Genomic DNA, 19,756 nt, shown 5'->3' with positions numbered 1-19,756 from the left:
ATTGCGAGGGAAATGCTCTCTGCTATCCACCCAACCGGGATGGAGTTGCAGCACTGTGAGCCCAGGAGCAAGACGCAGCAAGGAGCACACGGCACGCAGACAGGCAGGCAGGCAAAGAGCCTGTATTCAAGTTTCCCGCAGCATATAAGGATTCCGGGAGGAAGGGAGGGGCTTGGCTGCCTTACCAGCCAATGACAAAGGCGGGGAGGTAATACCCAGTAGGAACCCAGGAACCGGGGAAAGGCAGGGGAAACAGCCAACGGGGTTAGGATAGAGGCGGGACCCCGCTCTGGGGGCAGAACAGGAGCTGCATTCCAGTGTAGGAACAGGGGAGAGAGATTACACAATATAAGATAACGCGGAACAATGATTTCGCAACACGAGGCTTCGCTGAGCTGACTCCAGGAGCTCTCCCGGGCTGCAATTGTCTCTCCTCTAGGATTGATGTTTCCACTGCACGTATTCCACGTTGTCTCCCACAGCTGTCCTGAAACGCTCTCCCATAGCATTGGAGCAGCACTTCAGCTGGGCAGGATCTTCCTGAGCAAATGGTGAGAAAGCAGAGACAGTCAGATGTGCACCCTTCCTCAAAGCCAGACCCTGCAGCTGGGATGGGTGTCAGGAGCAGGTCAGCACAGCCGGAGCATCCTGCTGGGCGTGGACATCATTTGTTGGATCTGGTAGCAGGAGTCACTGGCAGACTTGCGTAGCCGCTTCGGTAAGCCAGGGCTTACTGTGCTTCAGGGATGTCTGGACTAAGCTGCCCAAGTTCTTAACAGATTTGAGGTCTGTGTACTTTTGAATATCTTATAATCATAGAATCATAGAATTAACTGGGTTGGAAGAGACCTCCAAGATCATCAAGTCCAACCCTCGATCCAACCCCACTGTGATTACTAGATCATGGCACTCAGTGCCACATCCAGCCTCATCTTAAAAACCTTCAGGGATGGTGAATCCACCACCTCCCTGGGCAGGCCATCCAATGTCTGATAACTCTTTCTGTAAAGAACTTCTTTCTAATATCCAACCTAAACCTCCCCTGACAGAGCTTAAGCCCGTGCCCTCTTGTCCTAATGTAGTTGACTATGTTATCTACAGGGATAAATGACACCTGGGACCAACGTCTGCAGCCGCATTTAAAGTAAAATACCTTACTAAGCACAGTATTAGGTTTTAATTGCTAAATATTATCACATCACTGAGTTCTGTTTCGTGGTGCGGCACTGTGTGTATATTTAAGGCATAGGGAAAACCAGCAGTCAGTCACACCCTGGAACCGGGGATCTTCAGAAAACTGGGCGACCAGTGGGCGGGTCCCAAGGCAGAGGGGTGCAACATCCTGAGAGCCCCACATCGCAGCTACCAACGGCTTCTCCCACATGAAATACCCATGAGTTTTTACTCCTAAATTCAGCTAGTTGGGGTCCAATCTGTGCCCGATTTCCCCACTTTAAATCACGCCTCTTCTCCCTCCCTCACCAGGCTGGGACAGTGCCTGAACGTTGCTCTTTGCCACACTCATTTCATCACTCCGAACGCCCGGGAACGGCAGGGGAGAAGCAGCACCTTCCACGCCGGTCACCGCGCCTCTTGCCAGGGCTCAGGAGGGGGTGGGGCTAAACCATGGATTTTTCTTAAGGAAGGAGTTTAATACCTTCCTGGAGACTGCCCAGCCCCCCCGCACCTTCGTGCTAAGCAGGGACATCCACCTCCCCAGCCGCGGTCCCAGCGGACCTACCCCCGGGGCGGAGCGGAGCGGAGCGGAGCGGAGCGAGGTGAGTCACGCCCCGCAGCGGGGCCGCTCCCGGGGGCCGCGGGGCAGCCCTCCCCGAGCCCGGCTGGGGCTCGTCCACGTGTCGGGGAGATTTAAAAAGTTGGGACAGGGAGCAAGGACATGCCCAGAAGAGCGGCCGTCAGAGCGGCGGCGCCGGGCACTCCGAGGACATGGGACACCTCTGCCACCATCAGCCTCCCGCGGCCACCCCCCAGCGCAGCCTGAGGAGGGCAGGGGACGGCGCGGCGCTGCCCGGATCCCCGCTCCTCCTCTTCTTTCTCCTCCTCGCCTCCTCCATGTGTGCTTGCAAAGGTGAGGAGCATCCCCCTCGTAAGCCCTTGCTGCCAGCTCTGCACACTACTGGAGGAGCGAGGGGTGCCCCCAGCCTGCCAGCCTTGCGGGGGGTTGCGGAGCGCCCCAGGGTGGGGGTGTGTGTGTAGGGATGCGCAGGAGGATCGCAGCTGCTGGGAGCAGTTTCGGGGATTGGTCTGCGAGGCTTCTTCGCATATCCCGGCAGGATTACTCTGTCCTGGCAGAGCTGCACTCCAGCAGCGGTGGAGTTAAAAGCGGTGTAATTTTAAATATAATTTACTCTGATTCGAAAGGTGAGAAGAGAAAAGAAACAAGATGTATCACAGAATTGCAGGAAAATTTAGGATCCTCTGGCAGTCACTTAGTCCAACCTGTAGCAATATTTATTGCGTAAGAAATCCTAAAAGGTGCTACTTTCTTGTCAGGGTGTGCTTGTGAAAGGACTGATGGGCTGCTTAACAAACCATACTCTCTTTCCTATTGTATTTTCCCACCCCAGGCAGATTAGCTGCACTTAGTGAAGTAATGAAATGCTATGCAAGGATTATTTCCATTTTGTTTGTATTATATGTGTGCTCTTTATTAATTGTGAGTTTTTGTTCTCATTTGTTGTGTTTTTTAATACCAACAATCAGAGATATCTAAGTACAGTATACTTAATATTGTGTTAAATTCTGAAGATGTGAAAGAGGGTAGGAAAGGAAAAGGAGGGCAGAAAAGGGCAGTGGTGCACAGTATTTCATCATTTTTCTTACACAAATGATTGCCAGGATCTGGTTTAGGGAGAGCAATGGAGAGATGGGGAGACATGAGTCCAGGTTGTGCATCTGGCATTCTACTGCCTTGAAAGAAGTTGAGTTTTTAAAAGTTGGCAGAATTGAAGAATGAGAGAGCAAATGTATTGTGGACAGTGTCGATTTCATAGGAGGATTTCCTCCTCCATATGCCCTTTGAATAGGATTGCTTTTCTCAATAGCACTCTCTTCTATCTTATTTGGTTTTTGGGCTTTTTTCCCCCCCATGATTATTTTGTGTATATTACAAGATAATCGAATGTTTCACCGTGTGTGTTGTTGTGTATGTGTGTAAATGAATGAAGTCCTGTAGGGACTGTGACACTGTTCTGGGCAGGGTGATGGAGGGACACGGCTTAGCCCTTGGAGGAACACAGTCCTACGTGTGAGCACAAAACAGATGGGACTATACATGAAATAAGAGGTTTTGAATAAGTGGAGAAGGATTAAGAAAACTTGGCAGCTGGTGAAATAATTTACCTCCTCTGTCTGAAAGCTTATGCTGCAAGAGTTGAGGAGAGAAAAGGAAGAAAAAAAAAAAAAAGGTAAGCTGAAATAGTCAGGCTTTTTTCCTTGCTTCCCTAAAACTTACAGGCGAATGGATTTCTTCTGCTCACCCTGAAAAGCCCTGGGAACCAGGCAATGGCAGAAGCAATGTTCAGAGACAGGCAATGTTCAGAGACAGGCAATGTTACCCAGTTTCACTCTTTGCAGTCAGAATACCAGTCCCAGGCAATACCTCAATTTGAATACACTAATTTAAGAGTAGAAAATGAATAAGATAACTGTAGTGCCTTTATTTGGCATTTTTCCTTGAAATGAAACAAGCAATTGGAAAGCAGTTTTCTTGTTATGTGGACATCTTGGAGATTAAAAAAAAAAAAAAAATTCCACTTCTGTATAGTGTGAAATTAAGAGCCTGTCTAATTCTTATTTTTAGGGGAAAGCAAACATCCAGAATAATTAATCACCTTAAGTCTGTGCCAGTACCAACATGTGATTTTGAAATCCGTCTGTTAATGCCTGAATCTAACTACTGCTGTGATTATTGTTATAAGGAGTACATATAAAACAAATGAACATGATGGGCATTCACACCCTCCTTGCCTGGCCTTTCTAGATAAGTCTACCTTCACCCCTTTTTGTTTAGTTCAGTTCAATTCCTTGAAAAAAATGTGACCACACATAATTTTAGACTTACTAGGAAGTTATAAACTCTCTATTAACCTGAGGTCTTTTAAGAACAGTGTATAAATGGTTTAAGCGTGGCTCACGATCACAGCTTTGAGCTGGGGGGTAAATTAGATAACTTTGTGGTGCTTCCTGCAGTGGTAGGCACTTACACATAAAGCATGACCCTCTCCAGCACCAGTCTCCCTCCCAGGGGAGTTACAACACCTCACTGATGTACTTTTTGGTCTAGTATACTCACAATTCAGTAATGCTTATTTCTATTTTTTACAGAGACTGTAACAATACATTGCTGTTAAAAATACAACACTGTTATTTTACCTGGCAGGGTAAGGGGGATATTCTGGGCACTGAGTTGGAAGGAACCCTGGTACAGTGACTTCCAGTTCTGCAGCCTGGGTGGGCAAAGATGGAGAAAGCTGCCCCAAGCCAAGCACAGCATCACTGCAGCATTGTGCAGTTAATAATGCATTTAATCTTCTAAGAGACCAAGCTTTTTCACATCACATATGCCAAACAGAGGAAACAAAGCCAGTTACACATGTACTGTCCATCACCTTTTCAGAAACACCTTGTTCATGTCATGGGTATTCTTCATATGCAGGTGTATGTTACGTAGCACATGTTTAATTATTTAGTTGTAGCATACAAGAAGGCAAGAGGTAGGATCCAGATTCTCAACTGGCAAAGCATGTGCTGGAGGTGAGCAGAGTTCTTGGAAAGCGCAAAGTTGTAGGCACTGCAATGTGCTTTCCTGATCAGGTCTTAACATGCAAGGGCTGCCATGCAAATTTTCTTTCCTTCTGCTTATCACTGAGCGTGGACTAACACTAGCCTGACCCTCAGTGAGACTTCCATGCTGAGATACATCTATCTCTGCTGTGAACTTGTGAAGAAGCATCCTGCTGTGTTGCTAAAATACAGCAGGCACAAGCTACTGGACAAATCCCAAAACACCCAGGGCAGCAGACTTTCTTGGATCATGCAGCTCTCAGACTTTGCAGTTAGTAAGTGTGTTAGGTATCCTAACATGTTCATAGTTTTTATTTAAATCTCTGACATGGTATACTTACATAAATGACCTTTGCTGTACAGCATTGCTAAGCACAGTTTGTGCTTCCAGGTGCACCGATGCCATCCCAAGCATTTGAGTCAGATGAGGATTTGCAGCTGTGGAAAGAGGTAAGCATCATCTGCCATGGGTATACTCCCATTTCTTCTGTGCCCATCTTTGCTTCACCTCACTATCCACTATTTCTCTTGCATGGAGTTCAGGTGCATTTTCTTCCAGTCCTGTGTGTCTCCCATCTTGACATCAGCCAAGAGGTGAAATACCAGATTTTCCAGAGATTCTTAACAGTTCCTTCAAGAGAATGTTGGATCTGAGTGTTGAGATGTCATTCTGAGAAAAGACTGTCTTGTCTCAGTGGAGAGCTATGTTTGATAACAGTTGTCACTTAAGTGTCAATGAGCAGGCAGCCACTGTTCCTGGAAGCAACACACCTTTTCCTGCCTGGTAGTTTTATAATGTGTACATGATTCACAGGAATTGTTTCAACTCATCTGGTCTTACCTCTTGCATCTTGCTGTTCTGCACACAGGGCTGGGACACTATTTAATCCTATCCTACCCTCTCAATTTGCTAGATAAAGGTAAAAGATAATACACTGTGCCAATTAGCCACTCTAACATTTTCCTAACAGCTGGTATCATAATTTCCACTCTCATCTCTGAAATGAACATTTGTTTTGACTCTGAGATGTGACACGTGTTAATACAGGCTCTTCTCTGCCCTTTTGGAACAGATGGAGTGGCAGGGCATAACACGCAGAGAGGGTTTAGCCTGCAACTTGCATGCCCTGGTGTTACTGTAACCTTCAATTATTGTGTTGACATTTAATTTAGTAGCTTTTGATAACATTAGAAAGCAAGTGACTCATCAGGGCTGCTGATGCAGAGGGTAAATTTCTTCCTATTGAGACCATTACAGGAGGCATTATCCTTACTGTCATGTCCCCATAGTTCATATTGGAACTAGTGACTCAAAATCTAACATATTTCCGGACTGGCACTCAAATATCACTGAGCCCTAGTGATATTTATCTCCTGGGGAAAAACAGTCTCTTGGGAAGTAAGATCCTCATAACGATAAGGTGTTTTTGAAAATCAGTTATTTACATTCTTGATTAAAAATGCTGTTTTGTATATTTCTGCATTTCTTGATAAGATTTGCTAACTGTAATACAGGATTTGTGGCTCTGGTGACTGGAAACAAAAGCAAAGTTCCTGTTGATTTCAGTGAAGAAAATGGTAGACATAAGACACTAAATTCTGTAAAATTATATAATAGAAGCAATCATAAAAGTTACCATTGTAGCAAGAATTATGCAGGACTGGAAAGGGTCTAAAGAAAGAATTAAATACGTAGCTATATACCCTCAGTCAACTTGATTACACACTCATATTAATTCACTGGAGTTTCTTGAAGTGAAAATAATCATTCTTCCCTGTTTGCTACTTTACTAGTGGATCATTCAGGAGAAGACCTGCCTTTAAATAAATCTAGTATTTTCCAGGAATGACTCTGAGTTTATAAATATGAGAACTTTCTAACTAAATATTTTGTTTCTTTACTTGTCTCTCAGTTCCTTCTATTTCTTTATGTTATTTAACCAACTCTGAACAACTTGTAATCCCCTACCCTAATGCCACATTTCTGAAATAGGAGAGAAAGTTACAGAGAAGATGCATCCAAGATAGAAACTATTAATTTTTTTTAATAAAGGAATTAACAGAAACTCTGGCTTTTCCTCAACCCTTGCTTTGTCCATGAAAGTTTTACCTGAGAGATACCTTGCCTTATATTGTGTTGAATACAGTTTCTGACTTGTTTTGCTACTGAATTATGGTAGTTCTGAGTCAAGCAAATAAACAAATCAAAAAACCAAACACAAACAATCTCTTACCAAGAAACAGACTTCTTTTAACATAGGCTTCCAAATGACTTCAGCTTAGTTTTATCTCATCAACTGATCTCTCCCTCTATGTTTTCTTCCTCTGAAAGTAGTGAAGCTGAACTAACATACCCAGAGACAAACATAGGCAAGTTGAAGGAAAAAGAAAATAAAGAGAATATGTTACCAACAAAGCCTCTTTGAAAAGAGAATTCTGTGAGCTATTAGTTTTCCCACTATGTCTGCTAATGCTTTTTCATAGATTGTCTCTAGAGAAATGAATCATCTCATCTTGAAGTACTCAGATATGCATTATTGGTTTTTAATTGCTTTTTTCATTTAATACTTTCATTGCTAAAGAGTGCTGTTTAGGGCTTTTTACGTATAATAAAATTGTAAGAACAATTGCATTGCCTACTCTATTTAAAAAAAAACCCAACAACAAACAAACCTTATGTGTTTGTTTGCAGTCTTTGAACAAGATAGTTGGCCAAGATTTTTGGCATTTAACATTATCAAATATTAAATGGAAAAAAAATAGCATATACTGAAGGAGGTTACTATTCATACAACTTTAAGGGTATATAATAAAAATTTAAGCTGCTTTTTTCAATCATTATTAAACTGTGCAACTGTTTAATAATGAGTGCCAGAGATCCTCTCTTTTCTTTGAGCCTTCAGCACTGGCAAAATTACATCCATGAATTCAAATACCCTTTATTCCATTTCTTATCCCTTTTCTAATAATAACACCACTAAAAATTATTCAGCATTATAGGATTTTTTCATTTTGGAAAAGAGACGATAAAAAGGAGGATGTAATTAATACAAGGTTATGAACAGTAGGGAGAGGAGTAGGAATCACTTATGCAGTACTTTTTCCAAGACAAGATCATGGCAGCACTGAATGAAGACAGCTTTGAAAAGACTGGTGAAGACAAACAATAGTAGTATTTCACACAATCTTCAGGAAACTGTTGGCAAAAGGACGCTGTGGATGCTGAAAGTACAATATAGATCAGAGAGACACTGGTCAAATTCACAGCACAGAGGTTCATGAAGCTTTATTGCAAAGACCTACTTCCAACTCAAAGTGCTAGCACTACAAATGGCTGGTGGTTGGAGAGCATGAGCTTTTCTTCACCAGTGGTCTTGTGTCAGGGTTTTGCTAGGTGTTGACATTTGGTCATTTTTTGACATAAGTTGTAGAGCTAAATGGACGTTTTGAACTGAATGAAATGGGAATGGGGACTTCTTGGTTTGGTTTGTGGATTTATTTGGTTTGGTCTTGGTCTGTGTGTGTCACATTCTAGTCTGCACTGACATGTCTTAAGTTTGTCAGCAATGACTCCTGCCACAGTGCTCATAGAGTTTAAATCCCTTGAATATCTCTTTCTAGTATTGTGATTTGGGAACCATCTCCTTTACACAAAATTATAGAAACACACAATGGTTTGGGTTGGAAGGGACCTTAAAGATCACCTAGTTGCAATCCCTCTGCAATGGGCAGGGACACTTTTCATTAGACCAGGTTGCTCAAAGCCCTATCAAGGCTGGACTTGAACACTTCCAGAGATAGAAGTGCTCCTTATTTGCCATAGAAATCGAAGTAAACCCCAGATATTGGCTGCTTGGTGACTCACACAAATTGATTGGCATGCATAAGATGTGCTGGCACATATCATAGTTACTAAAGGGGTGCATGTGTCATACACCTGCAGGGATGCTGGAATCCAATTGAAAGAGTTGTGTTTGAGAACTGATCACTGAATCACTTACTTTAGCTTTGTTATTTTCTTCACAGTTTTGTATAATCCAAAGATATTGCAGAAGAGATTTTAGTTCATAGTCCATACCTCAGATATTTACAATCATAATTTAAAATGTGACTTAGTCTGAGAAGCTTACAGTCAAGAGAATAAAGGTCACAGATATTTATGTTTGTTCAGATCAAGCAAGTATAAGTTAGGGGTATTTTGTGTGGTTAAGGCCTTTTCCCCCCTTTGAATGTAAAGTGTTTAATGGATGGACCTATAAGGATATCTGACAGTAGACAAGCTTGCCGTGCCTTTAACTGCACTTAACTACTTCTGAAAATATATGTATTTCACTTCTTTTTATTAATCTGACTTCTTAAAAAGAGATCATGTGAACTTTTACAGATAGATGATGCATGTTCTGCCTACCTGTCCACAGATTCTGGGCCTCAGGTGAGTCAGACAGAGGTTACTTTATATTTGTCTTACTATTTGTTATATGTAGTAGAATTGAAAGTGTGTTTCCTAAGTTCATGTTTTCTTTGCATTAGGTGTCCAGTACACTGGAAGAACTTTGTTTTTTGGTCATGGGATTTCTCCCAAAACCACAGGTAACACATACAAAAGATCACTTAGCGTTTCTGAAGCCTGATCTCTCACCGTGCCATTGCCTAGAATGAATTCTGAGGACGCAGTATCTCAAATGTCACTCAGCACTGGAAGTAATACTATCAGTTTTTAGTCTGAAATGCTATGTGTCAGAATCCAACACCTATTAAACATAACAGGGAGACATCAATGTTTGGAAAATAATCTCCAGGTTGGATATAAGGTTTTAGGTGTTTTTATTGCTCTAGATTAGAAAAATTACGAGCTCTTAGTGGAGAATTTGCTTATGGCCTAGGGATGTACAAAGAAGCATTTGCTAAACCCACCTATCTCTTCTAAGGCAGAATGATCCATGCTGTCTAAAAAGTTTGAAAAGATTAGTTACATTAATAAACAAGGACATATAATATATCTGTCAAGGAAGAATGATGTTCCAATCCAGTACGGAAAAGTTTATAATGTAATCAAAATTGTCCATTGGTGTTTTTATTTTAACAAATAAAATCTTCTCTGCCAATTATTCCCACAGGGTTTAGATGAAAAAGACAACACCAAAAGGGTAAGATGTCTATGTATGTTTTACGATCACACTAAAATTGGTAAGAAGATCATAACACCCTTGCCCTGTTTTGTAGTAAACCCCCACTTTTAATTTTTTTGAACAGTTCTTATTTCATTATTCTAAGACTCATGACTCGGGCAACTCAGACATCGTGGTAAGTACTCCTTCTGAGTACATGTGTGCTTGTATATAGAACCAAAGCAATGTTCCTTTTTGCAGTAGTCTCTCCAACTGTATAGCAAGCTCAGGACTGGGAGTTGCATGTTTAAGATACAGAAAGTGTTTTAATAACACAGGAGAGGATCATCAGTACTGTACAGGTGTGGAAAAAACCCAAAACCCTAACAAACCTGACAAAACAATTGCAGAATCCCAATTGAATCTTAATCTTGTAATTTCAAATTTTAAGAATGAGGTCAAATGCTTTTTTCTGGTATTGGAACATAGCATATGCACTGAAACAATGTGGACTTTCAGGAGCTGAGAACATGATCGTAACTATTAAGAGCTCTTAATACATTTTTATTAATTATTAATTAAACTGTATGAATTCATTTGCACAAGTTATAAATATGTAGCAGGCAAAATAGTATTTGTCTCACTCAAACTTTGGATTATATTTTGAATGAAAAATATGATTTAAAACATAGTCAAGGATTGTTGCTATAAAAGTATTGTCATAAAGCAACAATTCAACTATGTGTGATCCATTCTTGCTTTTTGAGTGGAAACTTCTGTGCACAGTAGGATTTTGAGAAAGTTAAACATATTCATGTTTTCTTGTTTCTTAGCAATCATTCTTACATGTTAATGTCCTTTTCTGCTTTTTTCTTTACATTTCTTTGGAAATATGTGGTGTATTTCCTAGAAAGTGATATTGCTGGTACTGTGGTCAATGTTTTCATGATAGAGATGCTTTGGAGACTTTTTCAAGGCACAGTGAAATGAGCTAGTTCTGCTGCTGCTCCTACTTAAAAGCTTACTGCATCCCACTTCATCACTATCCTGAATATCTTTGCTGATGCCCCCAGAGATTACTGCTTTCTCACTTCTTTTGGTTTAGCTGTTCAGTTGACTATTTTCTAGTCCCGTTCTCAGAGACACTAACTTAGGTGGGATCCATCACTCCTTAGCTTTATAACCTCTATCCACTGGCTACAAGACAGAGATGAAGTGACCAGCTGGGATATCCTTTAATTCCTTCACTCACATCAGGCTTCTACTTTTTTTTAGATACTTTGATGCCATATTGCCTACCTTAGGGAGACAATGCAAAATTGGCTCCAAATAGGCAACTTTATTTTATCTATTAAGGACAGTAACACTTTGGTAACTGTTTACTCCATATATTACAATTCTTTTCATTGCATTACTTTTAAAGAATTATTGTATCAAAAATGCATTCTTTTTAAAATTACATTTATATGAATGGAATGTTTAAATTGGTTAAAGGAATATGGGTCTTTCTACTTTATTTCTCACTGTGGACCTCTCCACAAGCCCAAATGGTTGTGTTTTGCCAGGGTGCGCACTTAAGCTGCACACAATGCCACTGTGCTTAACCAGGCTGTCTCCAAGCTTAAAGTCTCATGAACAGCAGGAATTTCGTGACTGGAGCTTAGATATAGTGACCAGTTCCATGGTTACAAATGTTTTCTAGCAAAAAAAAAAATTTTTCTTGCTGCCATTTAAGTTGAAGCTGCTAACTTCCACAGTAGATAATCTTAGAAGTGTTAATAGAAGTCCTGTATGGAAATTATCTCTGTACCACTCCTAGAGACCAATCAAAGTCTGAATAATTGCAGTAATAGTCTGAAAATGGTTTTGAACTTGCAATCAGTAAAGCTGAGGATGCATAGCTTTCCCCTCCATCACTCTGTGAGTCACATTCATAGTGTAAATATAAATGTTTGTACCGTTTGTTGTCAAGTCAAAATGTTTTAAAAAAAAGTTTCTCAATAACATCTTCAGTGCTTTTTTGGTGTATGTTTGGTCCATTAGCCAATACTGTGGGAAGAGACTTTTTTTGCATCATTAAGTCCCAATTTCGTTGTTGTTCATGTGTCTGTGTTCATGTCCTCTCAGTCCTCTGTCCTGCATCCTTTACTGCAACTCGTTCCTCAGCTTAATGAGAGAAGACTGAAGAGATACAAAGTGGACGTATGTAAATTTAAACTTTGCATGCTTGTGTTCTCACACTTCGTTATTCATTAGCCTTTCTAAAAATGTTGTTGTGGACCTTTCTGCTCGTATATTTTGGTTGGACTACCTGACTCTGGTGTCATGGAATGTATTATCTTGCTGCTGACAATTTTTTCCCTCATATTGGGAAGAAAACCAGAGCCTGCTCTATGTACATAAACACATTCCACCTCTCTCCCTGACTAGATAAGGAATTGAAAAGGTGGATGGGTCAAGGAGGAAACCTGCTTATTACAGTCATTTTTCCCAGTTTGGACCAACACCAGATTTTGTCATGGATTTGATTTCTCTTGAGCTACATCTTGCGTGATTGAATATGATCTAAGAAAGAAGACATGAGCATTTTGCTGGCAAGTCAATCTACAAGACTGAGCAAGACACTTTCTATAGGGCAGGCTTTAAGATAAAACCCTAAATAATCATACATCTTCATGGATACATATGTTTCTGTGTACATATATACATGCAGGTTTGTGAATAAACATGCATGTATACTACAGCATGTATTTATTTTTAACATTTCCAAACCCTTGAAAGTTTAGAAGGTGAGTCTTACAACAATGACAGATTTTTAGCTTCAGTTGTTTTCTGATACCAAACTTCTGACATGAAATCAAATAGGAACACTATGTAATCTTTTTTAAGAGGTGTCTGGCTGTAAGCAGAGAATGATATATTAACATAAATCACAATTCCTCATGAGTAATTCTACTCTTCATTCCTTTTATATTCTAGATAATTTCCTAAATTTGCAACAGCTATCAATTCTGTTTCCATTTTCAGTAGAAATTTTGAATAGAAAAAGTAGAAAAATAATGACATATAAGTACTGTAAGACACTCCAATGGCAATGGACAAGGCTCCATTGACAGAAAATTTGAAAATATATTAAACCAATATTTTTTTAAAAATATAAAAACCAATAGTAGTGAACAGATTATAAATCCGACGATGGGTATTTCAAACCCAATTAATACTGGAATGAGGTGGACAATATAAATAAAAATCACACAGATGTTTTACATACAACAAGAAACTGAGTATAATGCTATAGCTGGTCAACTGAAGTCAGAACTAAAATCAAGACTCAAAAATTATGTATAGTTTAAACCCTACTTCCTTTGAAAGCTTCCCTGGATTGAATCTGCTCCTTTGTTTGGAAATTATGAGAGTCATCCTGTTTTACACATTTCTCACAGCATTATAATAGAAGTGATTTCTTTCTATGACACCTCAGGTTATGATATTTGGGTATCATATGAGAGATCGTATGACTCCAGTTTTTAATTGAGAAACACCACCATTGCCGAATAAATACCATCTAAATTTTGTGTTTCGGTAAGCATAAGGTTTGAACTATTTTGTTTCTCAATTGGCCTGTCTCCCCACCTGCAGGACAGGCACATCACTTGTATCTGATACCAGAAGCAAACAAAATACTGTGATTAAGCTTAGGTGTTCTCTAATTATGAAGATCTCATTAAAGCAACTGGATACTTCATGCCTTGTACTTGTTACATTTAAATGGAATTTCTATTTTCTTCCATCATTTGTTACCCTCCTTGCTGTATGGATCACTAGACAGTTGTTTCTCCATGTGTGCAGCACAGACAGGGTACAGTATCATAAGCACTGGTCTGTGGGAGTTAATGTGTGAAGTGGTTATGGTACACCTCTGGGAACAGTCTGGGGTCTCATTCCCGGGAGGACTCCAAGTATTTCTGATAATTAAACTTTGCACTGTTGTCTTTCTGCAAGATGCAAAAGCCTACTCTATCTATAGAGACTCCACCACAATGAAGACACTGTGGCTGTGTCTGGGTAATGAAACCTGGAAAGTCAAAGGCAAAGGCTGCTCATCACTTCTAGTACCATTCTAAAGCAATCTGAGCTGAGCTAAAACTTCAGGAGGAATTTGGCCCTCATTCATATGTCTTCTGCTATTTCTACATAACTTCCTGTTACTGACATGGAAAAATGCACATAAAGCATTCCTTAAGGGGCAAGACTGTATAGCAGTACTGAAGAAACACTTTTAAAATCCACATAAACTACCTGTCTATACATATTAATTTACAGCAGTAGATATAATTTTAAATACTTTTTTTTTCAGGAGGAACTTCAAGGACCTGTAGGGATTCAAAGCAGAGGCTACTTTTTCTACAGGGTATGGGTTGGTTTGACTTTTTTCTTTGCATTTTGTGATGAATTACCAAAAAAAAAAACCACAAAAGAAACCACTGTATAGGACTACTACTTAAGCTCTGCTTCAGACTTTTTCTTGTATTCAAATAAAGGCATAATAGGAATTTTTAAAAAATACTTTTAGGTTTGTGTATACATGATATCTTGCTATACCTTAAGAAGTTATTGGTTATTATGTATTTAATTCTCAGAGAAAGTTCTAGAAAATATGTCATCTTGGATAATCTTTCTTAAGCATTTTTCAACCTGGTACACTTGCATATGATATAAATACAGTGCCACTCTTACACACTGTATTGAAACAGCTATGAGGCCTGACCTTGCCATTTTCCTTTTGACCAGTAAGGTCAGAAGTTAAATATAGAAATTCTCATGAGACTGAATCTACTGAGTTCATTTTTTATGCCATGTTGCATTTTTACTTCATTTTGACAAAATTGAGAAGATGGAAAATCAGACTTAATAATAGTTCCTTTGTTTTTGGTTGCTATTTCTTTCCACTTAAATAAGAAAGTGGTTAATGGCTTTAAATAAGAATGGGGCTAGGATTGGACTCAATGATATTAAAGGTCTTTTTTGCAACCTAAATGATTCTATGATTCTAATGGAAAGACTACAAATTTGTATAGTTACCTTTCTTATGTATCAGGCTTGGATCTTTCAAGTTGTTAAGACAGGCCAAAGTTAGGAGTAATACTAACATTGATGCATTCAAGCTTCCAGTGTGAAGGCAAATCCTTATGAAGGATTTCAGTAAGAAATTTTTTATCAGCTTTAGTAGAAATTGTATCAAGTCCCTCATAGTGCAAAATATTTCTGAAAATGACCACAGTGAAAATGGAAAAAGTCTTTGCCTATGCTAAAGAACACAGTCTAAAACCAAAATCATTGAAAGTGCCATATAATTGTTTGTTAACAGCAGCATACACCTATAATGTTATAATAACAACAATCAGCACATTTTAAGAAAATGTAAAAAAGAATAAAGGATAATGATCTCCTAGAGTAACTTCTTGAGCCTTTCTCCCCTTTATAAAATCATACAAGATAGGTATAACTCACCCTTCAATCTATATGCAGTAAATTTTACTGTATAATTCTCTGGAGGTAGATATAGTTGAAACAATAACTTACCTCAGGTGTATCTACGATGATGGTCACATTGACAGAGCTGAGAAGTTTACCAATTTCTATACATACTAAGTTGCCTGGGCTTTGTTACTAAATCCTGTCAGTTTTATAAAGCACTTACTGAATATTTGTCTTTCAGCCACGAAATGGAAGGAGATCAGTGGATTTTCGCTAAGGAGGTATTTATTTAATACTTTTAATCATGATTTACATATAAATTAGTTTAGTTTTATACATATAGACCACAATATTTATGTTGAGAAGTAGTCTCAGAAAGCTTTTAACTGTGGGGTAAACTTAGATTTCCACCCACAAACTTCTCTCGGTTGTGTTAAATACACTGCTCTTCAGATGAAGTGAAGAGAAACTGTAGGTACTCAGGTCCCAGAACAGAAAACAGAGGGATGTTTCAGGCAGCAAGAACTGTAAACAGTTTGGAAAGGTAATGATGATGATGTGTATGTAAGAAAGAACTGATCCAACTACCTGTCACATACACACTGAGAAGTAAACTGACATCCTGGAGGTAATCTCCTAATCTTACAAAGACATAAAACTCACACTGAAACCAAGTAAAGACTTCAGGATTTAATTTCAACTATTTTTTGATAGATATAAAAAAGAATACGAATATTATAATGCTCTGTTTTCTAATGTATATTATACCTCTATCATATTTTAAGTACTTAGTGTTAAATCAACAGCTAATGCTTTTTTTTTTATTTTCAGGATTTTAGATTCCTCACCTACAAGTAATACTGCAGGAATGCTGAGTACATGGATGTACTGTTTTCCTTACAAAAATCATTCATTACTAATGTACAATTAAAAATAATTTGAATGTAAATGTTCTTAAACTAGATTCTGTTTAGGATTCAAAAGTTTCTTTACTTTCTTGATTATATTAAAAGCATATTAAAATTATTTGCATCCTAGTGTTATGATGTTTGCAACCACATGTAATTCAGCTGTAAAAAGTCAGTGTGTGCATGCAACAGACATTGCCTCTACCAACATCGTTAAGTAAATAGTTTTTCCTTTCTAAATAAAAGAACTCAGCTAGAGAGTTGTTTTAATAAGAACTTTTGCAATACACATACAGAAAATTGCGTTTTTTTTCAGAATATATCATAAGTGATTTGTGCAGTCTTTAAAATCACAGCTTATCTAGGCAGGCCAAAGAAAGATGATGTTCTCTCCCCTGTACTTCCTTCGATGTAGTCTGTGGACTTGTGGCAGCCTGCAGGGTCAAGGGCAGTACTAAGCAAGGGATCTGCAAAACTATATTGATGATAAAGGAGTTTTGCAATCCCCAATAAACTTTAAGATTATAGTATTTCACTGGAAAAAAAAGATGAGATTCTCTCTTCCCTTAATAAAAGAAACATGAATAAGTTGTATGTTTTGAAGAAATATCTTGACTTTAATCCAACTGAAATATAATGGCATAAATTTTTTAGCTATTAAGAACAGAGATGCACTAGGGTTCTCATTCAGAAGAAGATTTATTGCAATTGTGATTAGGATTCACTTGAAAATTCAACTGCTTTCAGTGTAGACTTTAAGAAATTCTACTAAGAAGCACAAGTTAGCCTCACAATCTTCCCAGCTTCTCTCTCTGAGTTTATTTGTAATTATGTTGAACATAACTAATCATTCAGAATGGGATGATCTTCATGGTCCATTCCAATCCAAACCATTCTATGATTCTGTGATTCAGTGTAGAAACAGACTAAAGTTTTTAACATTGTATTGACTGGTCATGGCTTGAATCGACCTCACCATTCTTACCCCTGCTTCTGCAATTTTGGATGAGCAGCAAAACTCCAGAAGGCAGCAGGGAAAATGAGGCCCTCAGAAGTGGAAGCCAAATTGAGAAGACTTTTTCCTCTTTTTGCTCGCTCATTTTTGCACTGCCGTTTGCTGTGCCTCCAGTTGAACTGGCACCACTATTTGTGAACTGAGGGTCTAGTTACCTATGACCCCTGCTCAGAACTAATGCAGGGCCTGCCACAAAATTGTATTTTATAATGTGTTGTATTAGATTAGGCTATTTGTTTGAAGCTTTGTCCCATGAGTGCCTTACACCACACAGCTGACAGCTCCCACTCGGAGAGGCAGGGCGTGAGCAGCCCACAGCTGAGGGCAGGGCAGGGCGCGGGGTGGCTGCCTTTGGTCACACCAAACCACCTGAGAGTGCCACCCTCTGACATTTTGTTCCTTTCCTCTGGAACTGTTTTAAAGGGGATCAGTTTTCTCAGCGGTAACCCACGAAGGATGGGCCAAGTGGACAGGGCTGCCCTACTGCCACTGTCCTGCCAGCACGGGGTCAGGCCAGCAGCCTCCGTGAGGGGCGGCGGTGCCTGGGGCAGCCATGCAGGTGGGCGCGGAGCGTCACCCCAGCACCGAGCCGTCCAGGGCAGGCAGAAGCTGAGGCTGAGGGCAATGAGGGACTTGGGTCAGGGACGTGAAGGAAATGGGGGAGATTTCAGAGAGCGGCTTGGAGCAAAGGCAACTGCTGGGAAGGGAAGGCTCCCTCAGCAAGGCCATGCCTGCCACAAGGCTCTCCAGGGCCCCGCAGGGCAGGGGGAGCCAGGGACGCTGCTCTGATCCTGCGTAACTTTCCCAGCCCCTGCAGGGTCCTGAGAAATGGCAGGTGGGAGAGCAGCTTCTGTGGGTTTCCTTGTGCCAAGACATGAGGAAACTCTACGTCTCTAAACGTTAAGAATTAACTATCATTGCTGTCCTGTAAGAATAATAAAATGCTACAATTTGTTAGCTGAACAATTGTAGGTGTAACATGTTTTAGAAACAACGCTGAGGATTTGTTTGGTGTCATTAGCCAGGAAAAAAGGAACTGCAATTTAAATTTATTAGAAGTGTTATTTACACGTAACGATTGATGTAATCCAGGGTGTAGTTCACCAGCTGGTGGTAATTAACATCATCACTGGCAGCAGTCAGACGTGTTATGGGAAGGGTTTTCTCTTGGGTTTGTGCCCTGCTGGTAAAGTAATGCTGTTTCAGTGATGTAGCTTCATACTCTGAAACCAATTTATGTTGGATCATTTTTGCTACTTCTTGGCTCCTTTGCACTCTTACCATTTTAATTCAATTTGTTAAAAAATTGTTAAAGGTTTGCTAGTTTCTGACTTCCATGAGGCAGGAGTTCAGATTTATCAGATAGTCGTTTCTGTTACATTTACTGTGACCTGGGATTCTTGATCAAATTTTTTTTTTCTTTTATATTTTGTAGATGTAACAGCATCTAGAAAATGTCCAATGTAGAACTGGTTACACAAACCTATTGAACGTTGCAAGCATTAAATAGATATAGTATAAAATGCACCATTTAAGTAAAATACTGTGGAAAGATTTTATGTTGGACCTAGATTTACAGAAAAACACAAGAAGTCAAAATATTAAAAATATTTCCTGCCAAAAAATGGTCTTCCATACCTACATTCCAATTCCATTTGAGTAGTCCTTTTTGCTGTGTGGTTTTGTAGTTATTTGTCCAGTAATGATGATGATTTTTATTATGTTTTTTAGTGCCTTGTGGTTCTTTATAATCCTGCTATGAGAAGGGATTTGCATTCTATGAAGTGGGCCAACCTGATCCTGGCTTAAATCAGGCAATCATACACTAAACACTAATTTGGAGGCCAAAGTGCATGTCTATCACTTGTGTTTCTTCTGTGGTTACCTTGGAGGAGGAGTATTCCTAGTTATGTGGATTTTTTTGATAGCCTGACTGAGTGTAAGACACTTTTGTGTAAGTAAACCCTGAGGAATAACACTATAGCAAAATCTTCATTTGTTTTTTTCCTATTACAGACCCATTAGTGACCATCTAACTCATTAGCTTATTTATGGAGCTCCTCTTTTAGTTTTTTCCCAATGGATTGTATCAATTACTTTTCAGTCAAAGAAAGAAATATTTTTATATGTGGATAAAGTCAGTTTGTGAGTATATTTGAAATATCATTTGGAGATGAAATAACCACTTTCTTAGAGGTAGAAAGTTTCAGAAAATAATTTTCTGTAATTATTGTAAATATTTACACTGGAGCAGTCCAACATCTGGATATCAGAGCTGCAGAAGGAATAAATTATTCAGATGTGAAGTCTCTATCTTAGCAATAAGGCTCTCGAAGTTTGCAGGGCCAGAGTGCTGAATTAGTAGTGCATGTTGGTAGCAGTACCCTTGCCTGCAGTCTGCTGAGCCAGTGCAATAGGAGTATTGGAGGAACTGTTGTGAG

General features: G+C 39.5%; 1 protein-coding gene across 1 annotated transcript; it reads left to right on the top strand.

Moving 5' to 3' along the window:
* Nucleotides 1–1,947: 1,947 nt before the first annotated feature.
* On the top strand, nucleotides 1,948–16,551 carry NMU (neuromedin U). The gene is made up of 10 exons (XM_050338884.1): nucleotides 1,948–2,089; nucleotides 5,198–5,256; nucleotides 9,191–9,238; nucleotides 9,337–9,396; nucleotides 9,924–9,953; nucleotides 10,060–10,110; nucleotides 12,042–12,116; nucleotides 14,272–14,325; nucleotides 15,634–15,673; nucleotides 16,224–16,551. The coding sequence occupies exons 1-9, from the start codon at nucleotides 1,948–1,950 to the stop codon at nucleotides 15,667–15,669; spliced, it is 555 nt and encodes a 184-aa protein (XP_050194841.1). The 3' UTR covers nucleotides 15,670–15,673; nucleotides 16,224–16,551.
* Nucleotides 16,552–19,756: the final 3,205 nt, after the last annotated feature.

Source organism: Myiozetetes cayanensis, unplaced genomic scaffold, assembly GCF_022539395.1.
Source record: "Myiozetetes cayanensis isolate MyiCay16 unplaced genomic scaffold, myiCay2020 scf7, whole genome shotgun sequence".
In the NCBI taxonomy this organism is placed as follows: Eukaryota; Metazoa; Chordata; class Aves; order Passeriformes; family Tyrannidae; genus Myiozetetes; species Myiozetetes cayanensis.
Note: the sequence above shows the minus strand (reverse complement) of the source record. Positions and strands in the feature narration are given on the sequence as shown.

Coding starts and splice junctions, on each gene's coding strand:
- NMU (XM_050338884.1), top strand. CDS start 1,948: ATGGGACACCTCTGCCACCATCAGCCTCCCGCGGCCACCCCCCAGCGC. Junction 9,954..10,059: donor AAAAAGACAACACCAAAAGG/GTAAGATGTCTA, acceptor TTTTTTGAACAG/TTCTTATTTCATTATTCTAA. Junction 12,117..14,271: donor TGAAGAGATACAAAGTGGAC/GTATGTAAATTT, acceptor TTTTTTTTTCAG/GAGGAACTTCAAGGACCTGT.